Source organism: Martes martes, assembly GCF_963455335.1.
Source record: "Martes martes genome assembly, chromosome: 16".
Taxonomy (NCBI): domain Eukaryota; kingdom Metazoa; phylum Chordata; class Mammalia; order Carnivora; family Mustelidae; genus Martes; species Martes martes.
The window spans coordinates 44,660,464-44,676,607 of NC_137904.1; the positions used below are offsets into that span (position 1 = coordinate 44,660,464).

General features: G+C 47.0%; 1 protein-coding gene across 1 annotated transcript; it reads right to left on the reverse strand.

The window, feature by feature from the left end:
- Positions 1-5,775: 5,775 nt before the first annotated feature.
- LOC308356910 (keratin, type I cuticular Ha7-like) lies at positions 5,776-10,651 on the reverse strand. The gene is made up of 7 exons (XM_080826296.1): positions 9,304-10,651; positions 8,956-9,038; positions 7,941-8,097; positions 7,407-7,568; positions 7,195-7,320; positions 6,599-6,819; positions 5,776-6,190 (listed from the first exon to the last, which is right to left on the reverse strand). The coding sequence occupies exons 1-7, from the start codon at positions 9,892-9,894 to the stop codon at positions 6,109-6,111; spliced, it is 1,422 nt and encodes a 473-aa protein (XP_080682422.1). The 5' UTR covers positions 9,895-10,651; the 3' UTR covers positions 5,776-6,108.
- Between the last annotated feature and the right edge of the window lie 5,493 nt (positions 10,652-16,144).

The following is a 16,144-nucleotide window of genomic DNA, read 5'->3' on the forward strand; positions in this document are numbered from 1 at the left end:
ATGGCTTTCTTTCATTTGTTCCTGCATTCATTCAATAAACATTGAGCGAGGACCCATGCTGTGCCAGGCAGGCTCTGATGCTGGATGCTGGTGGTATGCTAGCAAGTAAGTCAGAGAGTTTGCCTTTAGTTAATTTACTTTCTCATTCTACCCATGGGGTCCCACAGAGGTTAAATGAATCATTGAGCCACATGGCAGACCTTCAATTCTTTCTAATCCCCTTGCCATCCTGAATACATTCCTATGAATACATCCCATGAAGTCTCTACTACTCTTTTTTTTAAGATTTTTATTTATTTATTGGACACAGAGAGAAAGAGAGATCACAAGTGGGCAGAGAGGCAGGCAGAGAGAGAGGGGGAAGCAGGGTCCCTGCTGAGCAGAGAGCCTGATGCGGGGCTCGATCCCAGGACCCTGAGATCATGACCTGAGCTGAAGGCAGAAGCTTAACCCACTGAGCCACCCAGGTGCCCCCTCTACTACTCTTAAATGAGGACCCTAGAATGGAATTTCTGGTGAGCTGACATTAAGAGGCTGCCAACAAATGGCCCAGCAAACCTTCTTGCCCAGGACTCCTGTGTGCTATATGCTGATCCCTCCAACTCTCATATACAATACAATGTCCCATATGCAATCAGTGAGACCCATGGGAACACCTCCCCTTAACTACTCTATGTACGGATATGGGCAATATTTACCAAGGTAGAGGCTTACCACCATCCGTGAATTTGTCCCAGTGAGCTACTCCAAGTGATTCAATATTCATATAACCTCCTCCAATGTTCAAAGCCCTTTCAAGGCACCATGAGGATCGCAATGATGAATCAGAGAAGTGCCCATCTCTGAAAAAGCTCAGAGCAGAAAGAGAAATATTTCATGTCACTCAAAGGAAAGAGAAGTCACAGAGAGAGCTGCAGGCATTGGGGGGGCGGGAAGGTTGGACATCAAGAGACTTTACCTGGAGCTTGAAAGGTAAGATTTGGACAGGCAGAGGAAAGAGGGAAAGAATTTTCTAGAAAACGATAACCACAGGCACACACTCAAAAGCAGAACCGTAATGGTGGGCTCCAAAGAAGCAGGGGTGCAACCTCAGGAATGCGAGCCCACAGAGGCCTGCCCCGACGGAGATAACTTTGAATGACAGAAAAATGTAGACCCAAGAGTCAAATCGCATTTTTAAAGCCTATAGAAGTGGAATTTATACTAATTTATGCCAAAAAAAAATGTGGTCTCCTTATATTTTTATAACTTCTACACGGGTGATTCTCAAACTTTAGGCTGTATCAGAATCATCTGGAGGGCTTACAGAAAGACAGATTGCCAGGGCCCCATGCCAGGGTATCTGATTCAGTAGGTTTGGGGTCAGGCTCAAGAGTCTGCATTTCTTTTTTTTTTTTTTAATTTATTTATTTGACGGACAGAGATCACAAGTAGGCAGAGAGGCAGACAGAGAGAGAGGGGGAAGCAGGCTCCCCGCCGAGCAGAGAGCCCGATGTGGGGCTCGATCCCAGGACCCTAGGATCATGACCTGAGCCGAAGGCAGAGGCTTAAACCCACTGACCCACCCAGGTGCCCCAAGAGTCTGCATTTCTAACAAATTCTCAGGTGATACCAGCTCTGGGGTCTGGGGACCACACTTTGAGAATAGGACCTCTGTTCTACAGAAAGAGAAGAGCTTCCTGGTGGCTGTCATCCTATATAAAGGAAGCCCAATGTAGCAAACTGGTATTTGATGCATTCAGGAGGGGCCAATGTTTGGGCACACTTGAAATGTGTTAGCATGGGTTGTCTTTAATATAATAAGTAATTCTGTTTGTTTTCTTCTTCCTAGTTTACTCTTCTTCACAAAGGTTTGTTTTATAAGAACATCTAAGACAGAAGGAGAAGGGAGGGACCAGAGGGAAAACCCATACAGTGTTTGTTAAACCTGTGGGTATAAAGTCTGTCCACATGAAACAATGTCTGTAGTGGACAGGTGAAGGTCAAGTGAAGTGATACTGATTAATATCTACGAGGTGCTGGGAATCTGGCTTGGCAGTCACACAGGATTTCATGACTCTCTCTCTCTCTCTCTCACACACACACACACACCCCCCACATATTCAGAGTTGAGACACACTACCACGTTTGACTACCTACTATGTGCTCCCCAGTATTGTACCTCAGGCTTAAATCCTTTCAATCACACTGCATAGTGGTTGCCAGTATCCCATTATAGAATAAGCAAAAAGCTCAGAGCGGTTAGGTTACTTGTCTGAGCTCACAAAACTAGAAAAGGAAGTCTGAGAAACATTAGCTCAGGTCGACCAAGAAAGACCCTTAAACCCAAGCCAAGGCTCCTCGCTAGCTGCCACGGACACCCATTCCATCCACGTGCTCCACTCATTGAACAAGTGCCGCAGTCCCCTCCGGGCTGCACACTCATCCAGAGAGCTAGAAGTGTAACAGGGGACAGGACAGTGTCCTCTGGAGGTTTTGAGTAGACAAGAGAGATGACCAAAGGGTATTTTAGGAAAAGCAGTGCCCAGAATGCACCCTGGGATGGAAACGCTGAATCTCCATTCTGCACGATCTCCAGCACCTAGTGCAGTGCCTGGTACATAACACATACCCAGGAACTGTTAAATGAAATGGTGAAAGGCTGGAGTGTGTGCAGGATAAACTCAGTACAGAGGAGACAGAGCAGACGGAAGAGGAGAAAGCTCCTACAAGACCCCTAGCAGCATGTGGTGAAATCAGGAGTGCCGACAGAGAGGAAGAGAAGGGGGCAGATGTGTTACAAGAGGACTCTACCAAACACTACAGGGCTGAGTGATATGCGGTATATGGGGGTCCAAGGAGAGAGGGACACCAAAAGTGTCTTTGAGGTCCCTGGGTTCCTGGGACAAGAATGGGGTGGGAAGGGAAGCCGGGTAGTCAAGGCAAAGAGCTGGCTCAAGAGGGAAGATGCTGACTTCAAGTTCTGAGAATGTGAAATGTAGCCCAGCAGGACTGCCCACGAGGAGGACTGAGGGAAAGGCCTAGAGCCAGGCGAAAGCAGCCTGAGTGGCTTGGACTCACTGAGACACTCTCCCGAGTCACTGAGATTTCTTACACCTGGCGGGCAGGTAGAGCGGCTGAGCTAGCCCAGAGGCTCCTACCTGAACCAGGCAGTGATTCTCCAAGGGAGAGTCCCCTCTCCCTGCCAGAGGGGACGCGGTGAGGAAGATATTTAGGTTAGAAGGAGTGTCATTTAAAAACAAACAACCTGTGTTCTAAATGAGCTTTTAGCCATGACAGGGCTCTGTATTCATATTTTTGAAAGCTAAAACAACATTAAGTGAGAAGTGAGGGTTGTTTTTTTTTAAATATTTGTTAAAGAAAAGCCACAGATGAGGGAGAAAAAAGGCTGAGAAACACTAAATTAGGTGACAAGAAAACAAAGAAATGATTCAATGAGATGAACTCTGGGAGATTATTATAAGTGGCCAACAGAAGGGGCAGATTTGATTTTGTTCTTAGTGGGGAAGATGAAGAGAGGATGATGAAGGAGTGGTGAAGCAAAGCGTTAGCGATCACACATCATGGACCACAACACACAAAAATTAGTATCTAAATAAAAAATGTTCCTGTTCGGAAAAGTCCAGAATTCCACCTCAATACTCTTGGCTTCCAGGAGTAAACGGTGGTGGGAGCAGAAGTGTGGACCCTTCCCCAAAGCTGGCTCAGTGACTGCCAGCCTCTGTCCTGGGGCCTGCAACAGGTTACCCTCACTCCTTCCACTTTGCTGGTATTTGGGAGAAATGGCATTTGGAGTAAAAAACAGGCAATGAGTGGAGAGGCTTACAGAGGCCTGCCTGGTGTTATTGTGTGAAGCCTGGAAAAAAATATTATGGATCAGCACATTGGTAGTGCAGAGGCAGTAATCTGAAAACTAGTGGGCTTGGAACTTAACTAGGTGACTCAAAAGAGGATCTGGTTCCAAGCCAAGAGAGCAAAAGTCTCAGGGGAAAAAAAATAACCAACCTCATTGAAATCACTGTGACCAAAACAAAACTAGACACTGCATCTAGGGTTCCTATCAGTCCAATGTGCAACGATAGTGGAACGAAGTGAGGCAGCAGGGCCCAGTGTGGAATGTACAGACGCGAGACGAGAACCAGTCTGTGAATGGAGAAGTGCTTGGGTTTTGGCACCAGAGGGCGCCCTGAGCTGCCAGGCATCATTAGGGATGATTGTAAAACCAGTGTCCAGGTGCCCTGGGCCAGGCAGGATAGCCACCTGCTAGCTTCCCTAGCCTGCAGTCTGCCCTGCGTCGGAATAGCCTTTCCTATCACACCCACTAACCGTGGGGGTCCCAAATTAGATTCCAAATGCAGATTGTGACCTGGCCGGTCAAGGCAGGAACAGGCCAGATTTTCACGACCGTGTTACATGAGAAAGTTATGGCCACTCCTTATAACATAAGATTCTTGTGAGTTACTTATTAGAAGGAAGCCCACAAGAGCCCACTTGTCCTCTAACAGCCCAAAGAATGTCTTTTGTTTGGTTGGTTGGTTGGTTGGTTTGGGTTAGGCCATTTGGAGAGAAACACTAAGCTCCAATAACAAGAGTGGTTGGTTTCCCTTATTGCTTAGAAGTGGACAAGGAGGGTGGTCAAACTTCCAGGCCACTGACTTGGAAATACATGGCCCCTGATCCTGCTAATGGGTTCTGCTATCAACTCTTCAGTCCCTCTTTCCTTCTAAGAGGAAAAGATCATCCCTGTTGGTTCCCAGGGAGCCCCATAGGCCAATATCCACTCAACACCTTCTCTATGCCAAGAGCATTGTATGAATTATCCCTCAACAACAGTGAAGGGGAAATAACATTTTTCTACTTTGACAACTGAAGAGTAGGTCTCAAGAGAGTGTAGTGGCCTGGCCACTGAACTGGGGTCACAGAGGGTGGGATCTGAGCCCAGATCGGCCCAACTCCAGAGCAAGTGCTCTTTCCACAATACTATGCTACCGTGCAGAAGAACCGAATCTGCCTTGGTCTTTGGACCAGGGTACACAGGGGAGCCAAAATCTGAGAGTTTCATTCTTGGACACGCTCAGCGCATGCCAGATGCTAAACTGACTTGGACAGCAAAGAAGGCGCATAATCTCACAAGTGCTCTTCTGCCATGTCTGGCTGTGACCCACCTGAGTCTGGGTCAGAGCCATGTCCAAGAGGCAGACAGGCATACAGAGCACTCACACCAACTGCATTCCTCAGCATCGGTACTCCAAAGGCAACAGCAGTGGAGACCGGCACACATGTCTCTGGAAGAAAATACGCCCAGGACCCAGACAGCTGTCCCCAGAGCCCAATCTAAGACAGCATGTGGTAACGCCATGCCTCCATAAAAGGGACAATCTGAATGAGAGAAAGAACTTGGCAACCTGGCCAGGGCAGTTCTCAGCATGACCTCACTTTGGCTAGCTTGGAAAGCTAAGTTGTGTGATTTTGCTCTGGGACAAAATACCAAGAGTCTGAAGATGCCAAAAGCATGATAGAGACATGTTAGTTCTGAGCTGTTCTAAAGGAATTCAGACCTGGCAACCAGCATGGCTTGCTTTCACCAGTCCATAGGAATCGATGGGCAAGGTAAGTACACATCCCATGTCAGCAAAGGGCCTTCATCCAGAGGCTAAGACCCCAATGCCCCAGAGAAATCCTGGCAGCAATGAGACATGTTGGAGCCATCAACCACCCAAGGTCTTGAGGGCCAGAGCTCTTTATCTCCCCACATACATTGCCAAACACCAGAAGTATAGAACTTAATGCAGGAAGGAGGTTTATTGACCATTTTGTACAGGAATCCAATTACATCTTAGGAGGGGCTGAAGCATTGGAGTAGAACCAAAATCCCAGAAGAGGTACTGGGAACAAACAATAGCTTAAGTGAAAGACAATTATAGCTCTGGGGAGAAACGCAGCCTAGGGACGCACAGGGAGCCACTGCTTAGAAGTTTCTGTTACACTTTGATTCGGTGAAAGTGCCTCCAGTGAGTTTGGTCTTCCTGGAAGGAAGACTAAGCAGGTGAGGGCAGCCAGTCTCGACCTTCCACGCTGGCATCAGGTCTCAGCGCTGGTGCCACCGGCTTAGAGAGGGCTGCAGGTGGCAGGGGCACAGCCTGGACAAAGGACACAGGAGGCAGCCATAGAGCAGGGATTCATGGGGAGTCTGCAGGGAGAGAGAGAGAGAGAGGAAGAGTTAGACACGAGAGGTGCAAAGGTGTCTCAGGGACGCACAGAAAGGGCAACATCAAACAGGTAAAGGACGGGTCTACCACCAAGTCACAGGGCCGCATGAACTCCGTATGACCAGCTCCTCGTCCACCCTCATCTATGTCTTTCCACATCCAGGATCCCTCTGGGGGGACTCAGCTTAGGAATCAGCTCTTCATATAACAACTGACCCACAGGGCAGTCTGCACACAGCAGAGACCTGAGTGTGTCCCTTAGCCAGCATGCACCGGGAACATTGTTCTTTCCAATGACATCTCCTTCCACAACCCCATCAGTTATCTCTGAGGACCCGCCTGGCCATCAGGTATGTATCTTGGGCAGAAAAAGACCCAATCACACATACTTGCAGTCCTCGCTCTCCAGAAGTTTCCGGTACGTGGCAATCTCGCACTCCAGCCGGGCCTTGACGTCCAGCAGCACCTGGTACTCCTGGTTCTGCCGCTCCAGGTCACCCCGGATCTCGGACAGCTGCTCCTCCACGTTGCTGATCAGCACCTGCATCTGGGCCAGCTCGGTGCCGAAGCGGGCGTCAGCTTCACACAGGGAGTTCTGCAGACAGTCTTTCTGTAATGGCAAAGGGGGAGGCAGGTGGAAAATCATGGACTGCAGCTCTCAGTCTCTCCAGTAAGACTGTGACACCCCAAGGTATTGCCAGGCCTGGAGAACAATCTAGTCCTGTTAGCAGACCTCAGCTAGAAGAACTAACAATGTGCCATTACTCTTCATTGCAGACCCAGGATGAGTGTGCAGGACCTGCCCCATATGGGTGAAGGTTCATTGCCCAGCATCCACCATCTATGAAAAGGTTCTTGCACAGGCAAGGAAGTCGAGGTTTGAACTGTGTCCTGGTCTGTATTTAAGGGAGGCAGGTACTGAGCCAGGAACTGCTCTTGGGAGTGGGAGCCAAGCAGAGGCCTCTAGGTGTGCAAAGGAGCTCACCAGTGTGTGCTGGGCCTGAAGCTCCACCTCCAGGGCGTTCACCGTGCGTCTCAGCTCCAGGATCTCCGACTGGCAGCACCGCAGCTCCTCGGAGCACGACATGTCCTGCTTGCTGATGCTTTCAGACTGAAGCACAAGGCCACAGAGACATGATCAGCAACCTTCCCACGGGGAAGCCGGGGTCCCTCCCTGCTCCAAGGCAGTGCCCTCACCTGATCTCGGAACCACTCTTCCAGATCATTGTGGTTGGTCTGCACCACAGCCTCATAGTGGCACCGCATCTCCTGGAGCACCCTGCTCATGTCCACGGTGGGCTCCACATCCAGCTTAATCTGGAGTTTGTCCCCAAGCTGGCTCCTCAGAATGCTCACTTCCTGCATGAACAGAAGCACCCACATCCTGAGTGAGGAAAGGGCTTTTGACAGAGCAGATGGCACCTGAACCCCTCCTCCAGACTAACAGCTTGAGGGGTGCCACCACTCGGGCATTGATGTAAAAGGCCTTGCCCACAGTCCACTGGGAAGAGCCCATTTGGACGCCTTCCTAAACTGACAAGGCAAACCTTTACAGACAAGAATCTCTCCTTCCACCACCTCCCACACAGTCAGCCTGACTCCCAGACCCAGATCAACCCTTCATCTCGATGCCAACTGAGCCCAGGTTTGAATCCTAGAGCCCCAAGGTGAGCAGTGCTCTCCTTCCTGCCCAGGGCCCTCCCCCAAGGGTCTGCAGCCCCAGGCCCAGACCTGTTCGTGGTTCTTCTTGAGGCAGAGTAGCTCTTCCTTCAGGGACTCCTGCTGGGCCTCCAGGTCAGCCTTGGCCAGGCTCAGGTCATCCATGAGCTTGTGCATTCCACACATGTCTGCCTCTACCACTTGGCGCAGGGCATGCTCACTCTCGTGCCTTCCAGCACAGGAAATGCAAAGTCAGCAGGACACCAAGGACATGTCCTCTCAGCTGCCCCTGGTTCCCACCAACATGGATCCTCATTTCCTCGATTAATCAACATTCACCCTATTGGATCCTGTAGCTACAGAGTTCATGGTCAGGACAAGTATCATTATGCCCACTGGATGGGATCAAATGGGAAACTGAGGCTCAGAAAGAATAAATGGATATTCCAGGACTGTCCGCTTGGTCAATAGCAAATACGCGGATTCAACCAAAGTGTTCAAACGAGAATGCAGTATCCATCTGGCTAAAAAAGATCATTCAGCTGGAAAAGAATGGCTTAAAATTAAGCCTTCTGGACCTAAAGCTTTCTAGTTTATCCCATGGATTAATCATTTTGCAGGATTTTTATGCCTTTCTCGTTCATTCAATTGCAACTCTTGAAAACAAGGAACTACGGTGACAATTTCTCCCACCGATGAATTTGGCCAAGAGTTAGTGCATCTGTCAACAGCCAATGCACTGAAAGTTTATTCTTACAATGACTTGATTTTGTTTCTGGCTCTAACACCAAGTTCTCTTATCTTCTAGATGTGGGGAGAAAATGACATGGGACCTGACCAATCTAGATGATTCTTCCTCTTTTTGTTTCAATGCTTTTTTTCTGTTTCTCCTATATAAGGACAATTTCTAGTAATAGGTTAAATTATGGTTTGGAAAGGAAGAATGTGAACACTTGGGTATTGATCCATTCATGCTTCTAGCCAGCAACTATTTTCAAACATCTACTTTGGGCAGGTACCATGATGGGCACCTAGAAATAGAACAAAAATGAGGAGTCACTCTGAGCCCTCTTCTGGCCCTACTTACTTGATTCTGAAGTCATCAGCTGCCAGCTTGGCATTGTCAACTTGGATAATCATCCTGGTATTCTCAGCCTTGCTGCAAAGGATCTGAGGAAAAGCAGGAAGACAGTTTGCACACAAAACATCGTACTCTGGGCTCCAGCTCTACAGGTAGCATCTACACTCATATTTGAGAGAATCCAAGAACCCAAAGCTCCTTGAGCCTTCAGGACCATGTCCTATGGGTGTGAAGCTAACAAATCTCTCACTGACTTGGTTCTGGGGCAAAGGTATGTTTAATGGAAAGGAGAAAAATGCCATGCCTTTCCACCTTCCTCAGACCCAGCACACCCCAGGCTACTTTAAACCTCACCTTCTGCTGGAGCTCCTTGATGGTCTGGAAGTAGGACTGGTAGTCTGGACATATGGTAGACTCGTGACATTTGCTCGACTCTCGGATCTTGGTCTCCAGCTCCTCATTGTCCCGCTCCAGCTGGCGCACCTTTTCCAGGTAGTTGGCCAGACGGTCATTCAAGAACTTCATGGTCACCTTCTCATGGCCATTCGGGGCACCTTCCGCATAGTTCTCACAGACTCCAATGTTGCCGGGAATGTTGCAGGTCCCTGGCAAGGGGCAAGCGGTGCAGCAACTGAAGGGCATACACAGACTGGGTTTGCCCAGAGGGGTTGCCCCCACACGGGGTCGGTTGGCATGTGCCACGGTGGCCGACAGGCACAGGGAGGCAGCCCTGGCCTCTGCCCCAGGCTGGCCCACAATGTCAATGGAGGGGCCATAGACATTTGTTGGGGCAGGCAACCTGGTGCTGCCGGGACACTGGGATGAGCTGATGTAGCAGGAAGTCATGGTGTTAGGCTGAGGTTGCACAGAAGGTCGAGAGCAGCTGGAAAGGCCAAGCCACTGAGTCTGACAACCTCCTTCCCTCCTGGGCCTTTTATACCCCATCCCAGGTGGGTGTTGGCTCCTTGCTTTGACCTCAGTGCCTCGATTCTCTCCCTACTGTTGTATGGTCATCCTGTTACTCAGCTCTTTAGTTTACTATTAAGAGTTCCCCGCCTCATTATAGGAATGTTTTTGTGGTGCCCTTTGATTTTTCATATCAGGTTATCTATTGACGAAAGGTCAAAGATTTCTATTTCTACCCAACAATCACCAGCAGTTAATTCAACTTCCAGATGTCCTCTCTCTGTACTGGGCCAGTATCTCTATGGATGTGGACACACTCAAGGATTGAATCTTTCAGCCAGTGATCTTTGTAGCAGAAGGGACAATGACTCCTGTGCTTAGACTCACCCAGACTTTCCTTGGAAGAGAAACACCAGTTTATAAAACTGGTAAGTCTACAGATACTTGATTATTGAGAGGTCCGATTTCTTCTTTCTTCTATCCTTTACACTGCACACTCCCCTTGAGAAGCTTAAAAGCATTAATGCATCCAGAAACATTAGAACTGGCTAAGTTTTGGTTGACTAGTCAGAATCAGTTTTCAGTCATTCACTTGTTCAGCATGTTTCCTGGACATTTCCTAGAACTTGGGCAGTGTGCTGGTTCTTGAACATGAAATGGCCCCTATTCTTCAGGAGAAAAGAGCACCCCAGAAACCTCAGGATGCCTTCAACAAACTTGAATGAGAACCATTGATCAATGGGAGTTGGTGAAAGAGAGGATCCATGGTCCTGACCAAGGATGTATCTAGAGCGAAGCTACTAACAACAACAACAACAACAAAAATAAATAAATAAATAAAAATTAAAAAACAAAAACAAAAAAAAAAACTTTATTTGATCCAGAAAAGGGAACTGGGACCAGAGCTCAAAGGATATCTAAAGAAAAGTTCAAGAACTAACATTTATGATGATGTAAGGTACAATAGCTATCCTGTGGTATTCCTTCTTATTTAATCCTTACTACCTATGAGACAGCTAGTCATAGCCTCAGTGTGCAGGTGAAGAAACTAAAGTCCATCTTCCAATTCACAGAGAAATAAATTGTCAAGAGCTTGATTCTGTCTAAGGTCTATAGGGCCCATTCATTCTCTTCCCACCCTGCCATGACCCCCAGTTAAAACAACTTATGTACTGCCTGTGTTGTTGCTTTGTCGCAGGACTTAGTTGTTAGGCAACTTAGTTGTTGGACTTAGTTGTCGCAGGCTTAGTTGTTGGGCAAGAAGCTAATGTGAAAAGAACTAAAATATTTGAGGGTCCTTGTGTTCCAGCAAAAGAAGATGCCTAAACACAGAGCGGAAGGGACCAAAAAAGTGCACACAGAAAGTCATATAAAAAGTCAAGAGTCTAAAGTGGGCCTCATATCCCAGAGATTTTTGTTAGAGCCAAGACACTAAAGCAATCATGGGCTGTGAGGTCAGAGGTCACCCCTCCAGAATGCTGGAGGGAAAGTAGACGGACAGAAGAATGGAGGAAGAGTTGATCAGAGAACACCCCAGATATATAAATATATATATCTGGGATATATATATATATATATATATATATATATCTTTTCTCTAATCCCTAAAATTCAAGAAAAAGCATCTCTAAGAAAACCAAATGGGAGGCAGCAGGTATGAGCATTGGTGAGACCTGGGCTCTTAGAACTCTCTCAAAAAGAAATAAAGAGATCTGGAATTCTTCCCAAAAGGAAAACCCACTGTGGGGTCAGTGCCAGTTACCCTGAGGTCACCAGTGAATAACCCCTTACAAACACCATAATTAGGAGACATCACCAGGCTTGGCCTTCCCATCCTTCAGAGGCTTCTAGGTCCAATCTGCATAAGTTCCATCTTCAAACACCTCTTTATTTCTCTCTTGCCTCATCCCAATGCATCACTTTAATCCAGAGAATTGGACCATTACAGTCATTTCCTTTGATTTGCTAAATAGGCTCCACGTGGTGGCCCTACCCGCTGGAAGGATTTATCCCATTGACTGAAATTATGATTCCTTCCATCTCAAGACACACGCCATTTGTTACTTCTTAGGCTTCACAGCTGGAGTATTGATGCCCTCCCTGACACCCCTCTCTAAAGTCCTGGCTTGGGCTCAGCGTGGTCTGTTTTACATAATGACACTGATGCCACCTGTTGCTAGTAGAGAAGTAGGTTCTGCTGATTTTCTTTTGTCTCAAAGGAACTGGTAGTAAGTGGAAGTCATGAGACAGGTGTTTGAGATGTTGTGAGCTGGGGAGGAGCCCATCCTTGACATCCCAGGCTGCCTCCTTTCACTCCCTGCAAAGAGTCCCTGGACCCTGAGAGCAACATGTGGGCCAGGTTGCGTGAAGGGAAGTCCTGGCAATGAGTTGTGAAAAGAGAGGCAGCCCAGCAGCCCTTCTTCATTCACAGGGATCACCCCATTGCTCTTTGGGAGTACAAGTTTTGGAGTTATAGTTTGTCTTCAGGGGGAGGTGAGGCACTGGGTCCAGAACAGCATCATTCAATGCCGGCATTGGGACCTACCGAGACAACTCTTTGTGAAAGAGAAAGCAGTAAAGTTGGAGCAGCACAGGGTTAGGATCTAGTCTGCAGCTATCTTATCTGTTGCCAAGGGGAGATTCTGAGGGTGTCTAAGGAAGCAGGTGCTGTCCACATGCAGCGTGCACTGTGTGTGTTGCACCAGGAAGATGTCAAACCACAGCAGGTGGTCCATCCTGACCCAGCTGTGTCCATACACCCTCAGATATGCTGGACGTGGGGGTTCCAGGATGGACACCTTCAGGGACATTTATGATCCCAGAAGGCCACCTCAAGAGGATTTGAAAAAGACCAAAAGCTGCCACTGTTTTCACTATTAAGTGGGATTTTATGATATGATCACTTGGAAATCTTAAGTCTGATTTAAGGGTCTTTATTAATAGTCTCTGCTTTATTCTTGTCGCAGGTCTCTAGGGCATCAGAAACTAGCTGACAAAAACAATTGTCTACACTTCCTCTCTCCATCCCCTGTTAGTGCCCTAGCACTCTAGGGCAGCACATTTGCCCTTATTTATCTCCTACCCAGGCCCATTATGAAGCCCTTTATGCAGCATAGCAGTATGGTTAAGGCCAAGAACTCTGGAGCCAGCCAGCCTGGATTCAGATTTTGGTTCTACCATTTACTAGCTGTGAACACTTGACCTCTCTGTGCTGAGATTTCTACATATGCAAAACAGAGGCAGTAATAGCATCTAGCTCATAGACTTGTTTTAACTATTAAAGAGTTTGATCTCTGTAAACCATTTAAAATAATGTCCGGCACATGGCAGAGTAAATACTAAAATAAGTGCTAGCTGTCTTTTTTCAAGTGGCTTTTAATCATCGATTTAGATGCTCACATCATTTGAAATTTTAAAATGCTTATTAAATTACCATTTTGTACCTATTTAAATGAGCAAAGATCAAAAAGGTTGATGTCACAATGTTGGCAATGAATAGAAAACAGGCATTGTCAAACACTGTTGGGTGGGCCAGTAAATCATGCAGCCTCTTCAAGGCAGTTCAGCAACATCTATGCAAATAGCAATTGCGCATACCCCATGACCCAATAATTCCACTTCCAGGAATTACCCCAGATGCACTTACATAGACACGTGCATACAAATAACAAGAGTATTTATTGCAATATCTGGGGAATCATAGTAGACTAGAGAGAAATGAAACACCCACTGAAAGAAGCCTGGGTAAGCGAATTGTAGTATATGCATATAGGGAAAAGCTTGCCACCATTGCAAATAATGAGGTAGATATATAGAGATACAGATATACTAACATAGAAATGACACCTGCAATGTAAGCTTCAGTGAAGAAAAGGTCAAATGCTCAACAAGATACCCAGTATGCTACTTTTTATATTTACCCAAAGGGGAATACATTTATGGTAAGAATGAATCTCAGACCATAAAGTCAGGTGTGAAAGATAGGTAGCTTTTCTTTCTTGTGCTTGAACTAAATTGTACTTTTAATCTTCATCCCACATGACACCAAGTGGCAGAATCATCTTGAGGACCCTGAGTTCCAGGGGCCTTTTCTCCAGGACGTTGGGAGACAGGAGGTGGGCAGGGATCAGCCCTTGGGATTTTCCTCCATCCACACTGTAAGAGAGACCCATGTGGGCCCTCCTGCCCAGTTCTCAGCTATCAGAACACCCCGGTGTTGCCATGGTATCGTCATCCTCACCCACATGGCCCTTGAGCTCTCGGGGCTCCCTTTGCTCCGTTTGTGCTATCTCTGATCCACAGAGTCATGTCTCAGCTTCAGTACCATCCTGGGCCTTGGGATTGTCTATATTTTCTCAGGCCCTCAGTCCAGACTCCCCATGAACTATTTCTCCCCTAGGGTCTTGGTGCCTCTCTAGGTTCTACCTGGGAAAGGGAGAACAGATGCCCTCTGGTCCTACATTCCCTAACCTATTACCCTCCTGCCCCTTGACTCTGTATCCCAGCCTGGGTAAAGGGGTGGGACAAACAGGGGATCCACCAGCATCTAAATTCTCTTCCCCTCCCCTTCTCTTTGTTCCTCAATCCCAGATGCCTTCCTCTGACTGGAGGGTGGGACGTTTCCCTCCTTTTTTTTTTAATTTTTTTTTAAAATTTTCAGCATAACAGTATTCATTGTTTTTGCACCACACCCAGTGCTCCATGCAATATGTGCCCTCCCTAATACCTACAACCTGGTTCCCCCAACCTCCCACCCCCAACCCCTTCAAAACCCTCAGGTTGTTTTTCAGAGTCCATAGTCTCTCATGGTTCATCTCCCCTTCCAATTTCCCTCAACTCCCTTCTCCTCTCCATCTCCCCATGTCCTCCATGTTATTTCTTATGCTCCACAAATAAGTGAAACCATATGATAACTGACTCTCTATGCTTGACTTATTTCACTCAGCATAATCTCTTCCAGTCCCATCCATGTTGATACAAAAGTTGGGTATTCATCTGTTCTGATGGAGGCATAATACTCCATCGTGTATATGGACCACATCTTCCTTATCCATTCGTCCGTTGAAGGGCATCTTGGTTCTTTCCACAGTTTGGCGACCGTGGCCATTGCTGCTATGAACATTGGGGTACAGATGGCCCTTCTTTTCACTACATCTGTATCTTTGGGGTAAATACCCAGTAGTGCAATTGCAGAGTCATAGGGAAGCTCTATTTTTAATTTCTTGAGGAATCTCCACACTATTCTCCAAAGTGGCTGCACCAACTTGCATTCCCACCAACAGTGTAAGAGGGTTCCCCTTTCTCCACATCCTCTCCAACACACGTTGTTTCCTGTCTTGCTAATTTTGGCCATTCTAACTGGTGTAAGGTGGTATCTCAATGTGGTTTTGATTTGAATCTCCCTGATGGCTAGTGATGATGAACATTTTTTCATGTGTCTGGTAGCCATTTGTATGTCTTCATTGGAGAAGTGTCTGTTCATATCTTCTGCCCATTTTTTGATATGATTATCTGTTTTGTGTGTGTTGAGTTTGAGTAGTTCTTTATAGATCCTGGATATCAACCTTTTGTCTGTACTGTCATTTGCAAATATCTTTCCCCTTACTCATCTCATCCAAGTCCATTCTCTTGTCAACTCAGGACTTGGACTCATGAGTTTCAAAACCTCTTCCCTGTCTTCTGCTATGCCATCCTTCTCCCAAATTGCTGAGAGCTGCTTGGGCTACAGCTATTAGAAGGGCCCAGGGTACGAGGAAATATAGTGATGATCATCTGTTAGAACCTCAAAATTTGCTTCCTCTCCTCTGTATACATATGGAAACTAATTGGTGGAGGAGGACTATTTCCATGGTGTAGGCTTCACTTCTGTTTCAAGTTTTCACAAGATGTATGTTCTATGTGTACAATTTTTATAAGCTAGTTATAAAACTAGCTTATAAACTAGAAACTAGTTTGTTTCTACAAACAAACAAACAAACAAAATGCTTGGTGTTTTGTGAGAGTTTGCACACCCTTGGAGTCCATTTCCCCTTTCAGGAATCTATGATTTTGTGCTGAACTGGTTGGGTTCAGATGTTGTTCTGCCCAGCATTCAAAAGCCCCTTTGCCCTCCACAGTCTCATCTTTGAGTGGTGATTCTGGTTGATGAGGTCCTTGGGACATTAGGCTAGGAGCCATGTCCTCCATCCTGTGCCCCCAAAAGGCTTGTGGATTTCCCCCCAATGTTGGGAGTCCATTTCTCTGAGCTTCTCAGGGTACCATGTCCTATGGATGTGAAGCTAACAAACCT